At 39.6% G+C, this 12,653-nt stretch overlaps 1 protein-coding gene across 1 annotated transcript; it reads right to left on the reverse strand.

The window, feature by feature from the left end:
- Window positions 1-1,221: 1,221 nt before the first annotated feature.
- LOC133791910 (uncharacterized) lies at window positions 1,222-6,263 on the reverse strand. Its single transcript, XM_062229816.1, has 3 exons — window positions 5,532-6,263; window positions 3,226-4,464; window positions 1,222-2,667 (listed from the first exon to the last, which is right to left on the reverse strand). The coding sequence occupies exons 1-3, from the start codon at window positions 6,174-6,176 to the stop codon at window positions 1,399-1,401; spliced, it is 3,153 nt and encodes a 1,050-aa protein (XP_062085800.1). The 5' UTR covers window positions 6,177-6,263; the 3' UTR covers window positions 1,222-1,398.
- Between the last annotated feature and the right edge of the window lie 6,390 nt (window positions 6,264-12,653).

Consider the following 12,653-nt stretch of genomic DNA (forward strand, 5'->3'; position numbering starts at 1 on the left):
TCCTCTTGGTTGTAGAAGAGAGTGGGTTCATTTCTGCCTTTAGCCCTTTTCTCCCTGATTTGTTCAGCATTGAGAACCCTCTTGCTCTTCCTTGGGTTGGATGATGAGGCCATTGAAGGGAAAACAAGAAAAGAAAGAGAGTTTTGGAGATAAATGGATGATGAAGTGAGGGTTTGAGGGAGTGATTTTTGAGAGGAAAGAGAGAGGAGGCTTGTATTTTAGGGTGTAGAGTCAGAATGGGGAAAAAGAGTCGTGGGTAGGGTTTTTATTTTGAACAAAAACATTTAAAAAAAGGCAAAAAAAAAAAAAAAAACTGAAGGGCTGCTGTCAGGCGCCAACCGGAATTCCGGTTGGTCTGTGCACAGCCAACCGGAATTCCGGTTGGTGCACCAGCCCAGCCCACTTTTCGAAAAAGTGCCCAAAAACTTTGTTTTTAACCCAATTGACTCCAAACTTTTTCTAACACCTAAAATATGAGAAAATGAACATGCTCAAACAAGAAAATCTGAAAAATGTTGAAAAATGACGATTTACGGTAAGTTTTAAAAAAGAATTCAAGAAAGCCAAAAACCTACCAAAAACGAAATCTGTTCAACCAAATTGAAAAATTATTTTTCCAGCAGTTTAAGAATATTAAATATGAGGTGTGTGAAGTGACGGAATCGAAAAATATTGAAAATTGAGAATTTTGGGTAGATTTTTCGAAAAATGCCGTAAAAGGCCTTGAAAAGGAGAAATCTACCAAAAATGAGTTGTATGCATCCAAATCGAAAAATTCTTTTTGCAACACCTCAATAATGTTAAATGTGAGATGAGGGAAGTTACGGTTTTGAAAAATGATGAAAATTGAGCATTTTGGGTAGATTTTTCGAAAAATGCCTTAAAAAGGCCTTGAAAAGTAGAAGTCTACCAAAAATGAGTTTTATGCAACCAAATCGAAAAATTCTTTTTGCAATAGTTCAAATGTGTTAAATGTGAGGTGCTCAAACTGACGGATTTGAAAAATGTTGAAAATTGAGTAAGTTTGGCGAAAAACACTCATTTAAGCAAAAACTAACAAATTTTCAATACTTAGCATACCTAAAAATTGTTCAAAGAGTAATTCAAGCATAGAAACCCTATAGGCATACTAGATAGACTTATTTAGTCAAGTTTAAACACATAAACACATATACTAGGCACATATGCAAAAATTCACATATTTACTCAATCAAAAATGAGTTCAAAGTTCACCAAAGATTCATATCATGACCTATAATTTGTTATCCTCAAAGACATATATCTAATAGGTCAAGTGTTATAAGATTTTGCTTATTTATGCATAGAATCATATTATAGTGAGAGTATACATGCATAAGTAAGTAAGGAGAGATATGATATTCAAGTAGCTAGTAAACCTTAAATTTCATTTATGTTGGTCATTCCTAGCTCTCTTCTAATAAAACTAAATCTCTCATCACTAAGAGGCTTGGTGAAAATATCCGCTAGTTGGAAATTGGTGCTCACAAAATCTAGCATAATGTCTCCTCTTTGGATATGGTCTCTAAGGAAGTGGTGCCTTATATCAATATGCTTGGCTCTAGAATGCAAGATTGGATTCTTAGAGAGGTTAATGGCACTAGTATTGTCACACTTTATGGGTGTACATTCAAAATCAACATCAAAATCCTTAAGAGTTTGTTTCATCCAAAGTATTTGAGCACAACAACTACCGGCGGCTATGTATTCGGCTTCAGTTGTGGATAGGGCTACCGAGTTTTGTTTCTTGCTAAACCATGGCACTAAAGAGTTTCCTAGAAAGTGACATGTTCCACTAGTACTTTTCCTATCCGACTTACAACCGGCAAAGTCCGCATCCGAGTAACTAATGATTTCAAAGTTTGAGTTCTTGGGATACCAAAGTCCTAGATTCATTGTGCCTATCAAGTATCTAAAGATTCTCTTAACGGCACTTAAGTGGGATTCCTTGGGACATGATTGGTACCTAGCACATAGACCAACACTAAACAAAATATCGGGTCTACTAGCGGTTAAATATAATAATGAGCCAATCATACCTCGATACTTGGTAATGTCAACATCCTTACCACTTTCATCCTTGTCCATCTTTATGGAGGTGCTCATAGGGGTTTTCATGGACTTTGCATTGGCCAAGTCAAACTTTTGAAGTAGATCCTTGATATACTTGGATTGACTTATGAAGATTCCATTCTTTTGTTGCTTTATTTGAAGTCCAAGGAAAAAGTTGAGCTCTCCCATCATGCTCATCTCGAATTCACTATGCATACACTTTGAAAATTCTTCACAAAGAACATCATTAGTAGCACCAAAAATAATATCATCAACATAGATTTGTACTATAATAATGTCTTTTGATTTTCTTTTAATAAAAAGTGTATTATCCGCTTTTCCCATTGAAAAACCATTTGAGATAAGAAAAGTGCTTAAACGATCATACCAAGCTCTAGGAGCTTGCTTTAAACCATATAATGCTTTCTTTAATTTGTAAACATGGTTAGGGTGTTTGTGATCTTGAAAACCGGGGGGTTGAGAGACATAAACCTCTTCCATAATGTATCCATTTAAGAAAGCGCTTTTAACATCCATTTGATACAAGACAAAATTCTTGTGGCATGCAAAAGCTAATAACATTCTTATGGACTCAAGTCTTGCTACCGGGGCAAAGGTCTCCTCATAATCAATTCCTTCTTCTTGATTGTAACCTTGGGCCACTAATCTAGCCTTGTTACGCACAATGACCCCATGCTCATCTACCTTATTTCTATAGACCCATTTTGTTCCAATCACCGATTGGTGTGACGGTCTTGGAACTAACTCCCAAACATCATTTCTAATAAATTGATTTATTTCTTCTTGCATAGCTAGAAGCCAAGATTCATCGAACTCGGCCTCTTTAAAATTCTTTGGTTCAATTTGAGAAATAAAAGCAATGAAATTACATAAGTTTCTAAGGGAGCTTCTAGTTGTGACTCCTTGTGAAGGATCACCTAGAATTTGGTCTATAGGATGAGCACTTTTGAACTTCCACTCATGAGGGAGGTTAGAATCCATACCTTTGCTTTCATTTACCTTTTCCTCGGGTAGTTCCTCTTTGGGAGTTTGTGATGGAGCGTTAGATGATTCTCCAATGTCAAGCTTTTGAACCTCTTCTCCCAAACCTACAACATCATCATCTACACTTTTGCTTGTAGGAGGGTTAGACTCATCAAATGCAACATGAATAGATTCTTCAACAACATTAGTTCTTTTGTTATAAATTCTATAAGCTTTACTATGTGTTGAATAACCTATAAAAATTCCAACATCGGATTTTGCATCAAATTTTCCAAGGTTGTCCTTGGTGTTCAAAATATAGCATTTACATCCAAAAACTCTAAAATATCCAATGTTGGGTTTTCTCCCTTTCCAAAGCTCATAAGGGGTTTTATTCATGTTAGGCCTAATGAAAACACGGTTCAAAATATAACAAGAAGTATTAACGGCCTCGGCCCAAAAATATTTAGGTAATGAGATTTCATTGAGCATTGACCTAGCCATTTCTTGAATTGTTCTATTCTTCCTTTCGACAACTCCATTTTGTTGTGGAGTTCTTGGAGCCGAAAAGTTATGGTTAAAACCATGTTCATCACAAAACAATTCTAAAGCATCATTGTCAAACTCTCCACCATGATCACTCCTAATGGAGGTGATTGAATACCCTTTTTCATTTTGCACACTCTTACAAAATTTAACTAGATTTTCCAAAACATCATTTTTGAGTTTCAAAAATATAACCCATGTAAATCTAGAAAAATCATCAACAATCACAAATGCATAGTATTTACCACCTAGACTAGCAATTCTTGAAGGACCAAATAAATCAATATGAAGCAATTGCAAAGGTCTAGAGGTTGAAATCTCTTTCTTGGAATGAAAAGATGTTTTAATTTGTTTTCCAAATTGGCATGCATCACAAAGTTTATCTTTAACAAAAGGAATAGATGGCAAACCAACAACAAGATCTTTTCTAACCAACTTTGAAATAGAATCCATACTAGCATGTCCTAATCTTCTATGCCACAACCAAGAATTATCATTCATAACGGTTAAACATTTATTTTTGCTATCAAAGGAATCAACATCAATAACATAAACATTATCCTTCCTTTCTCCAACAAAAATAACTTCATTGGTTGAAGCATTTTCAATGGAGCATTTTGAGGATTCAAAAACAACACGAAAATCTTTATCACATAGTTGACTAATACTAAGTAAATTATGTTTAAGGTTATCAACAAGAAGCACATTTTTAATACATGGAGAGTATATGTTACCGATATCACCAATGCCCAAGATTTTTCCTTTTGAATTGTCTCCAAAAGTGACAAAGCCACTTTCCTTGCTCTTAAAACTCGAAAATCTTGATGGGTCACCGGTCATATGCTTGGAACAACCACTATCCAAGAACCACAAGCTTTTGCTCTTCCTTGTTGATTCCTACAAAAATAAAATCATTTGTTGGCCTTTGGTACCCAAACAACTTTGGGTCCTTTCTTGTTAGTTTTGGAACCCTTTGGTACCCATTTGGTCTTGCCTAGATATGCATATCTCTTTACATGACAATATGAAATAGTATGACCATCTTGGTTACAATATGTGCATGTAAAGTGTGGTAGGCTAGTTGGTTTTACAAAGAAGTTTCTCAAAAATTTTTGTTTCCTACTAGGATCATATCCAATACCACTTTTTCCAAAACCACAAGATTGACTCCCTAGCATAAGTTCATAGCCTTCTTTACATTTTGTAAAAGTATATATGTCATTCTTAAGGCTTTTTATGTTATCATGCAATTTTCCAATTTCTTTCTTATAAGAGGAGCAAGTAGTACATTGAGATTTAGTTAAGAGTTCTTTTTCATTTAATTTCAAAATCTCAATTTCTTTTAATAGCATGTTGGTCTTTTCTCTAAGAGTTTGGTTTTTAACAAGCAATTTTCCAAAATCATTAAATAGATCCTTAAATGAACTAGACAACTCATCATATGGTATTTCTAAGTTATCATCATCATTTTCACTATCATAATCACTTTGGCTAGAAATGCTTACCCCATCATCAAGAGCCATCATGCACATGTTAGCTACTTCATTCTTCTCCTCATTGTCGGAGTCCTCCTCATCACTATTTAGCCAATCCGCCAACATTGCCCTTCCTTTGTATTTATTTTTCTTTCTCATTGGGCAATCCATCTTCATGTGACCGGGCTTCTTGCATTCGAAGCAAATTGGTGGATCATCTTTGCTCCTTCTTTCTTTTTCTTTTGAATCACTTCCTCTTTGTGGCTTCTTCCCAAAGTTCTTCTTGAATTTCATGAACTTTTTGTACTTCTTTGTGAAGAGTGCCAAGTCCTCCATGTCGCTACACATGCTATCCTCATCGTCCTCACTAATGGCACGGGAGGAGGAAGACTTGAATGCAATAGTCTTCTTTTTCTTCTCAACTTCCTCTTCATCTTGTGCACTCATGAAAATTTCATGGTTCATGAGTGAGCCAATTAGTTCTTCCAAAGGAAGTGTTGAGAGATCCTTGGCTTCTTGAATGGCAATCACTTTGCCTTGATAGGCTTTGGTGAGACTTCTCAAAATCTTGGTCACCATCTCCTTTTGTGAAAGTACCTTGCCAAGAGAATTCAAACCATTAGTGATAGTAGTGAAACGAGTATACATGTTAGCAATAGTTTCATCCGCTTTCATCTTAAAGTTCTCATATTGAGTAGAATAAATTTGAATTTTAGTTTCCTTCTTAGCATTTGTTCCTTGATGAGTGACTTCAAGCATTTTCCACATATCATAAGCGGTAGAGGCTTGTTCAATATTTTTGAACACATCTCTATCCAATCCACATATAAGTGCATATTTAGCTTTAGCATTCTTAGAAAGCATTTTCTTATCTTCTTCGTCATATGCCTCATATGTCTTAATAACTTCTTTATCATTAATGACATGTTTAGGAATGTAAGGACCATTAGACACTATATGCCACAAATCATAATCGATAGATTGAAGATATGTTTCCATCCTAATTTTCCAATAGGGAAAGTCTACTCCATTAAAGAATGGTGCTCTAGTTGTGCTTAGACCTTCTAACATGTTATTTTGTGAATTACTTGGAAACGCCATGCTCTAGATTGTAAAATCTAATCAATTAAATGAGCCCTAGCTCTGATACCAATTGTTAACCCAAGATATGTTTCCAAGAGGGGGGGTGAATTGGAAATTTAAACTAATTTCGGAAATTTAAAACTTAATATGCCAAATTATGCAATAAATCAAATTTATCAAGTATAAGCAAATAATATGGCAATCAAATAGATATAGCAAATAGTTAAACTTGTAATGTAAAGAGTTGAAGGTTAAGAAATCGCAAACTCTCGAATTTTACAAGGTTCGGTAGAACTAAGCCACCTACGTCCTTGGTCTTCAAAGCTAAGGACCTAGCTTTGAGTTCAACTATCGAGCCAAGTTAGCGGGCTTGACTAACCCTTACAACTGGGAATTTTTCACCAAGGTATTTCCAAACCTCTTACAATAGTTTTCCACCACCAAGGACTATCAACCTCTTTTTCGGATTGTTGAAGTGCCAATCTCACTCTAACCGGGTTGTTTACAAAACCGGTGCCAACCTCACCTCAATTTCAATATGGGAATGTGTTTGATATTGCAAGCAAAAATCACTCTAGAAGTATGATAATACAATGAGAAACCTAGAGTGATTAGCAAGCACACTTAGAAGAAATAAATACAAATTTTGGCTCAAGTGTGTGAATATGTGTTTGGATGAGTTAAACTTTGAAAGCTCTTTGAAATCAATGGATTTGGTTTGGTATATGTAATAAATGCTCAGCCAACAACCAATTTGAAGTAAAAGACGAGTTTATATAGAGTTTGGGAAAAAACTAGCCGTTTATAGCCGTTAGGGATTAATTTGCGAAGCTGTTTGCCGCGAACCGGAAGTCCGGATGAGGGAACCGGAATTCCGGTTGGAAGCAACCGGAATTCCGGTTGCCCATCCGGAATTCCGGATGGCAAACAGAGAGCAAAATCAGTTTTAAGCCTATTTTCCCATTTTTCAATTCTTTATAACTTTTAGCTCGTTTATCCGATTTCAAAAATTCCAATTGCGTTACGACCGTATCGGGATGTATTTTCTTAAAAGTGAATTTAGGATAATTATTTCTCATTTTAAAAAAATCACCATTTTTTTTAGTGCATGAGTGAGCCAAATTCTATACTTATGACTTAAAGTATACTTGCAATCACTTTACAAGACTAAGAAATGAAGTTAAACCTTTATCTTGAGTTTCTTGAGTCTTGAAGTCCAATTCGGGTCGTTTCCGGAAAACTTGGTAAAATGACCATTTTGCCCTTGGTCATAATTTTGACTTTGAAGTGCTAATTCACTTTAGTTTTTGCTACAAAATCAACAAATCATTAGTAACAAATAATAATCAAATATTTGTTAATCATCAAAACAAGGAGACTTAAGAGTTTGGGTCAACACGCTCCCTCGGCACCGGTCGCCCCTGCGATCCCAGAAGCGGTTCAAGCTCAGATTGATGCTCTGAACTAGGCAGTACAGCAGCTGGTCAGGGGACTAACGTCCCATATAGAGTATGATAGGAGGAGGGGCACTCCCTTTGTACAAAGGATTGCTGCGGCTAAAATCCCCAGTAAATTCAAGATGACAACACTGTCGAACTTTTATGGGTACGGAGACCCAGTATCTCACGTTAACAAGTTTGAGATACAAATGGATATACAGAAAGTGTCAGAAGATGCCCGCTGCAGGATCTTCCCCGTGACACTATCTAACACTGCCCAGGAGTGGTTCTTTAAGTTCCCTCCTGCTAGTATAGTATCTTGGGAGATGTTCGTAAAGGAATTTTACGGACAATTCTACGTGGGTCGCGTACACCCCACAGAGGCTAATCAGCTGGTCAAGATAAGCCAGAAGGAGGGAGAGCCCTTAAAGGAATATGTCCAACGCTTCATGCGAGCAGTAGCTGGAGCCAAGATAGTAGGCGATGAAGGTAAGATGATGGCTCTAACTGCTGGGGTTAGGCGCCATTCACCCCTCTGGAGTAGCCATAGAAAGAATGGGGTAAAAAGTACCCAGGAGTTTTTGGATCGGGCTGATCGATATATCAAGCTTGAGGATGTGATTGCCAATGAGGGGAAATCACCAACAAAAGACAAGGGGACAAAGGAAGAACCCGCCAAGGCCGCCAATGGGTTAGAAAATCCCAATGGCAATGGCAAGGGCAACAGGAATGGTAATGGTAGGAATGGTGGAAAACAGGCGAGCAATGAACCCTCAGAATATGAGAATAAATGCCCCAAAGGCAGTCGATACGAGCCGAGATTGACCAACTACACGGCCCTTGTCGAAAGCCGAGCAGAAGTCTACCAGGCAACCAGCTCAAGTGTGCCTTACAGATGACCCGCACCTATAAGGAAAGATATCTGCAAGAGAGATACGACGAAGTTCTGTCATTTTCACAACAACTATGGGCACGACACCAACGAATGCAACCAGTTGAAAAACGAGATTGAGTTCCTAATTAGGTAGGGACATCTAAGAAGATATGTGCGAGCCGCAGGAGGGTCTCAACGAGAGGATCAAAGTGGCAATGAGCAGGCGCCTACATGCCAACGCTCGCCACCTTTACAACCAGCTCCCGTGACAGGCACTTTACTCACCATCTGTGGAGGCCCACACCTTGCAGGGGACAGTGGGAAGGCAAGGGAACTATACACTCGAACCCTATGCCATGACCAAGACATCGAGATGATGCGTGTAGAGGATCGAGCACTGAAGAAGGCTCAAACAGAGTAGGAGTTGATAACCTTCTCCGAAGATGATGCCCAGCATGTACAATTCCCACACTCTGATCCGTTGGTCGTAGACGTACAAATTGCCAATATGATGGTGAAGAGGGTGTTGGTCGACACAGGAAGTTCGATCAACATCCTATACAAGTCTTCACTGGAGAGAATGAAGCTGTCCGTCAAGGACCTAGAGCCATGCAACCAAACCATCTATGGTTTTTCCGATGAAGGGCTCGCCCTAACTGGGTCGATTAGGCTTCCAGTTACAGCAGGTACTGCACCTTCTAACAGGACATTACTCACTACTTTCATAGTAGTTGATTGTCCTTCGGCATACAATGGTGTAATTGGGAGGCCAATTCTAGTCGACCTACGAGCCGTCACTTCAATATGGCACCTCGCCATAAAATTCCCAACAGACGCAGGGGTAGGATGCATATTGGGAAATCAGCGGGAAGCAAGGGAATGCTACAACACCTGAATGATCAAACCAAAGAAAGGTGTGTCGAGAGATGTTTCTGGAAAGGAGTTACAGATGGCAGTTGATGCTCAAGCCCAGTCAGGTGATAATGTCACCAAATAGGGTGTTGCCCAAAGGGAGGATAGAGACTTGGATCCTGGCTTTGGGGATTTTGAGGAGGAAATAGGACCCATCGAGGACCTTGAAGAGGTCGAACTCGAAGAAGAAAATCTGACCAGGGTTGTGAAAGTCTGTAAAAACATAGAGACAACAACAAAACAAGCACTAGTGGGGTTTTTGAGGAAGAACCAGGAAGTCTTCGCCTGGTCGCACAAAGACATGGTTGGAATAGACCCTGCCGTCATCAGCCATGTCCAGAACATCGACAAGAGTTTTCCACCAGTGCAACAGAAAAGAAGGCTGCTCGATAAAGATAGATCAAAGGCCCTAAAAGAAGAAGGCGAGAAGCTGAAGGAGAATGGGTTCACTAGGGTGGCATTTTATCCATCGTGGGTCTCTAATCCCGTGCTAGTTCCCAAGCCGAATGGAAAATGGCAAACATGCATGGATTTCATAGACCTCAATAAAGCATGGCCCAAGGATTGTTTCCCACTCCCTAGGATCGACCAACTGGTCGATGCCACTGTAGGGCATGAGATTCTCTCTTTTATGGATGCATACTCCAAGTATAATCAGATTAGTATGCATCCTCCTGATGAGGATCACAATAGCTTTCAGATTGACACAGGGCTTTACTGTTACAAAGTAATGCCCTTCAGTTTGAAAAACGCTGGTGCGACTTACCAGTCACTAGTCAACCACATGTTTAAGGAGTTGATCAGCACAAACATGGAGGTCTATGTCAACGACATGCTGGTCAAGTCAAAGAAGGCAGAAGGGTATATAGAGGATTTGCAGGAGTGCTTCAATGTCTTGAAGAAATATTAGATGAAGCTTAATCCCCTCAAATGCTCCTTCAGAGTAGGATCACAGAAGTTCTTGGGATTTATAGTAACTCGAGAGGAATTGAAGCCAATCCCGAGAAGATCAAAGCCCTGATCGATATGAAATCGCCAGCAAAGGTTAAGGATGTTCAAAGTTTGACTAGAAGAATTGCCGCTCTCAGTAGATTTATTTCGAAATCAACAGACAAGTGCGTTCAATTTTTTAATCTACTTAGAGGCAACAAAAAATTTGAATGGACGAGGGAGTGAGAGCAGGCTTTCCAAGCATTAAAGACTCACATGGCACAACCACCCATCCTATCAAAGCCGGTCGATGAGGAGACTTTGTTTGTCTACTTGGCGATTACGGAATATGCTGCTAGTGCTGTCTTAGTAAGGGAAGAAGAAGGCGTGCAGAAGGCTGTTTGTTATGTAAGCAAGAGGCTAATTGGAGCGGAGCTGCGATATCCACCAATTGAAAAGTTAGCCTATTGCTTAATTTTGGCCTCAAGGAAGCTGCGGCCTTACTTTCAAGTTCACCCAATCACGGTTTTGACCGACCAGCCTCTACGGCAAGTTCTGCAAAAACCAGAGGCTGCGGGTAGATTGTTAAAATTGGTAGTCAAACTTGGGCAGTTCGAAATCTCTTACTTGACATGAGCAGCGATAAAAGGGCAAGTCCTGGCTGATTTCATTGCAACGTTCACTAAACTTACAGATAGCGAGCAGACCAAAGAGCCTGATGAGCCAGAGTCTCAAAAGCAACCTCCCTCATGGAATTTATTTACAGACGGCTCTTCCAATGAGCATCATGCAGGCGTGGGAGTGATCCTGATTACACCTGAAGGGCATCGATTTCACTGTGCAATCAGGTTTGACTTCACTGCTTCCAATAACGAGGCTGAGTATGAAGCGTTGCTCGCTAGGTTACAATTAGCCAGGGACATGAATATAAAGGTACTTGACATCTACAGTGACTCTCAGCTGGTGGTGAATCAAGTCATGGGAGAGTACCAGGCGTGAGGTTTAAAGATGGTTGCTTATTTAAACAAAACAAAGGATCTATTAGCACAGTTTGACAAGTACACCCTTCAGCAAGTACCTCGTGACCAGAATTCAAACGCTGATGCTTTGGCCAAGTTAGCAAGTGCGAAGGATGCTGATACTCTGAACATAGTACCAGTTGAGCAGCTATCTGCACCAAGCATCTAAGCAGAGGAGACCACTCTGGTGATCCAGATGGCGGATACATGGATGGAACCATATGTAGAGTATCTGACGTAAGGCGTGTTACCAACGGACAGAAACAAAGCTAGGACCCTTCATCGACAGGCTGCTAGGTATATCCTGGTCGATGGAATCTTGTACCGAAGGGGATACTCAATGCCACTCCTCAGGTGTATTTCAAAATAAAAGGCCAGAGAATTGATGAAAGAGGTACATGAAGGCTTCTACGGGGACCACGCTGGGGGGGCAAAGTTTGTCGAAAAAGATCCTGAGGCAAAGGTATTTCTAGCCAACAATGAATGAAGACTTGATGGAATTTGTGCGGAGGTGCGAAAAATGCCAGAGGTTCTCCAAAATCTCGCGAGCAGCCCCTAATGAACTAAAACAGATGCAAAGTCTATTGCCGTTTGCAGTATGGGGTATAGATTTAATCGGGTCTTTACCCACACGAAAGGGCGGCGTCAAGTATGTTGTGGTTGCCGTAGACTATTTCACTAAATGGGTCGAAGACGAGCCATTCGTAGCCATAACGACCAAGAAAGTGATGGATTTTGTGGTCAAAAACATCGTTTGTCGCTATGGATTGCCGAGGAAAATCGTCTCAGATAACGACACGCAGTTTGATAGTGATTTATTCACAGACTTTTGCGAATGGCATGTGATTATCAAAAGCTTTTCTTCAGTCGCTCATCCCCAAGCAAATGGACAAGTCGAAGCAGTCAATAAAATGCTAAAGGATACTCTGAAGAAAAAACTAGAAGAAGCTAAGGGGGCATGGCCAGAACAATTGCCTGAAGTCCTTTGGTCGTACAAAACTTCCCATTGAACAGCAATAGGCCATACTCCATTCTCTTTGGCTTATGGGTATGAGACTATGTTGCCCGTTGAGTTAGATCCAACCTCCCATCGCAGAATAACATACGATCAAGGCTCTAATAGCCAGCTATTGATGGAATCCCTGGACTTTATCGATGAGAAACGTGAACAAGCCCAACTCCGAGTAGCTGTGTACCAGCAAAAATTCGCCCGGTATTTCAAATCTAAAGTACGTGAAAGAAAATTCAGCGTTGGAGATCTAGTACTCCGAAGAGTTTTCCTAAACACCTGCGACTAGGCTGCTGGAGTACTCAGACCTAA

Source organism: Humulus lupulus, chromosome 7 (genome assembly GCF_963169125.1).
Source record: "Humulus lupulus chromosome 7, drHumLupu1.1, whole genome shotgun sequence".
Taxonomy (NCBI): Eukaryota; Viridiplantae; Streptophyta; class Magnoliopsida; order Rosales; family Cannabaceae; genus Humulus; species Humulus lupulus.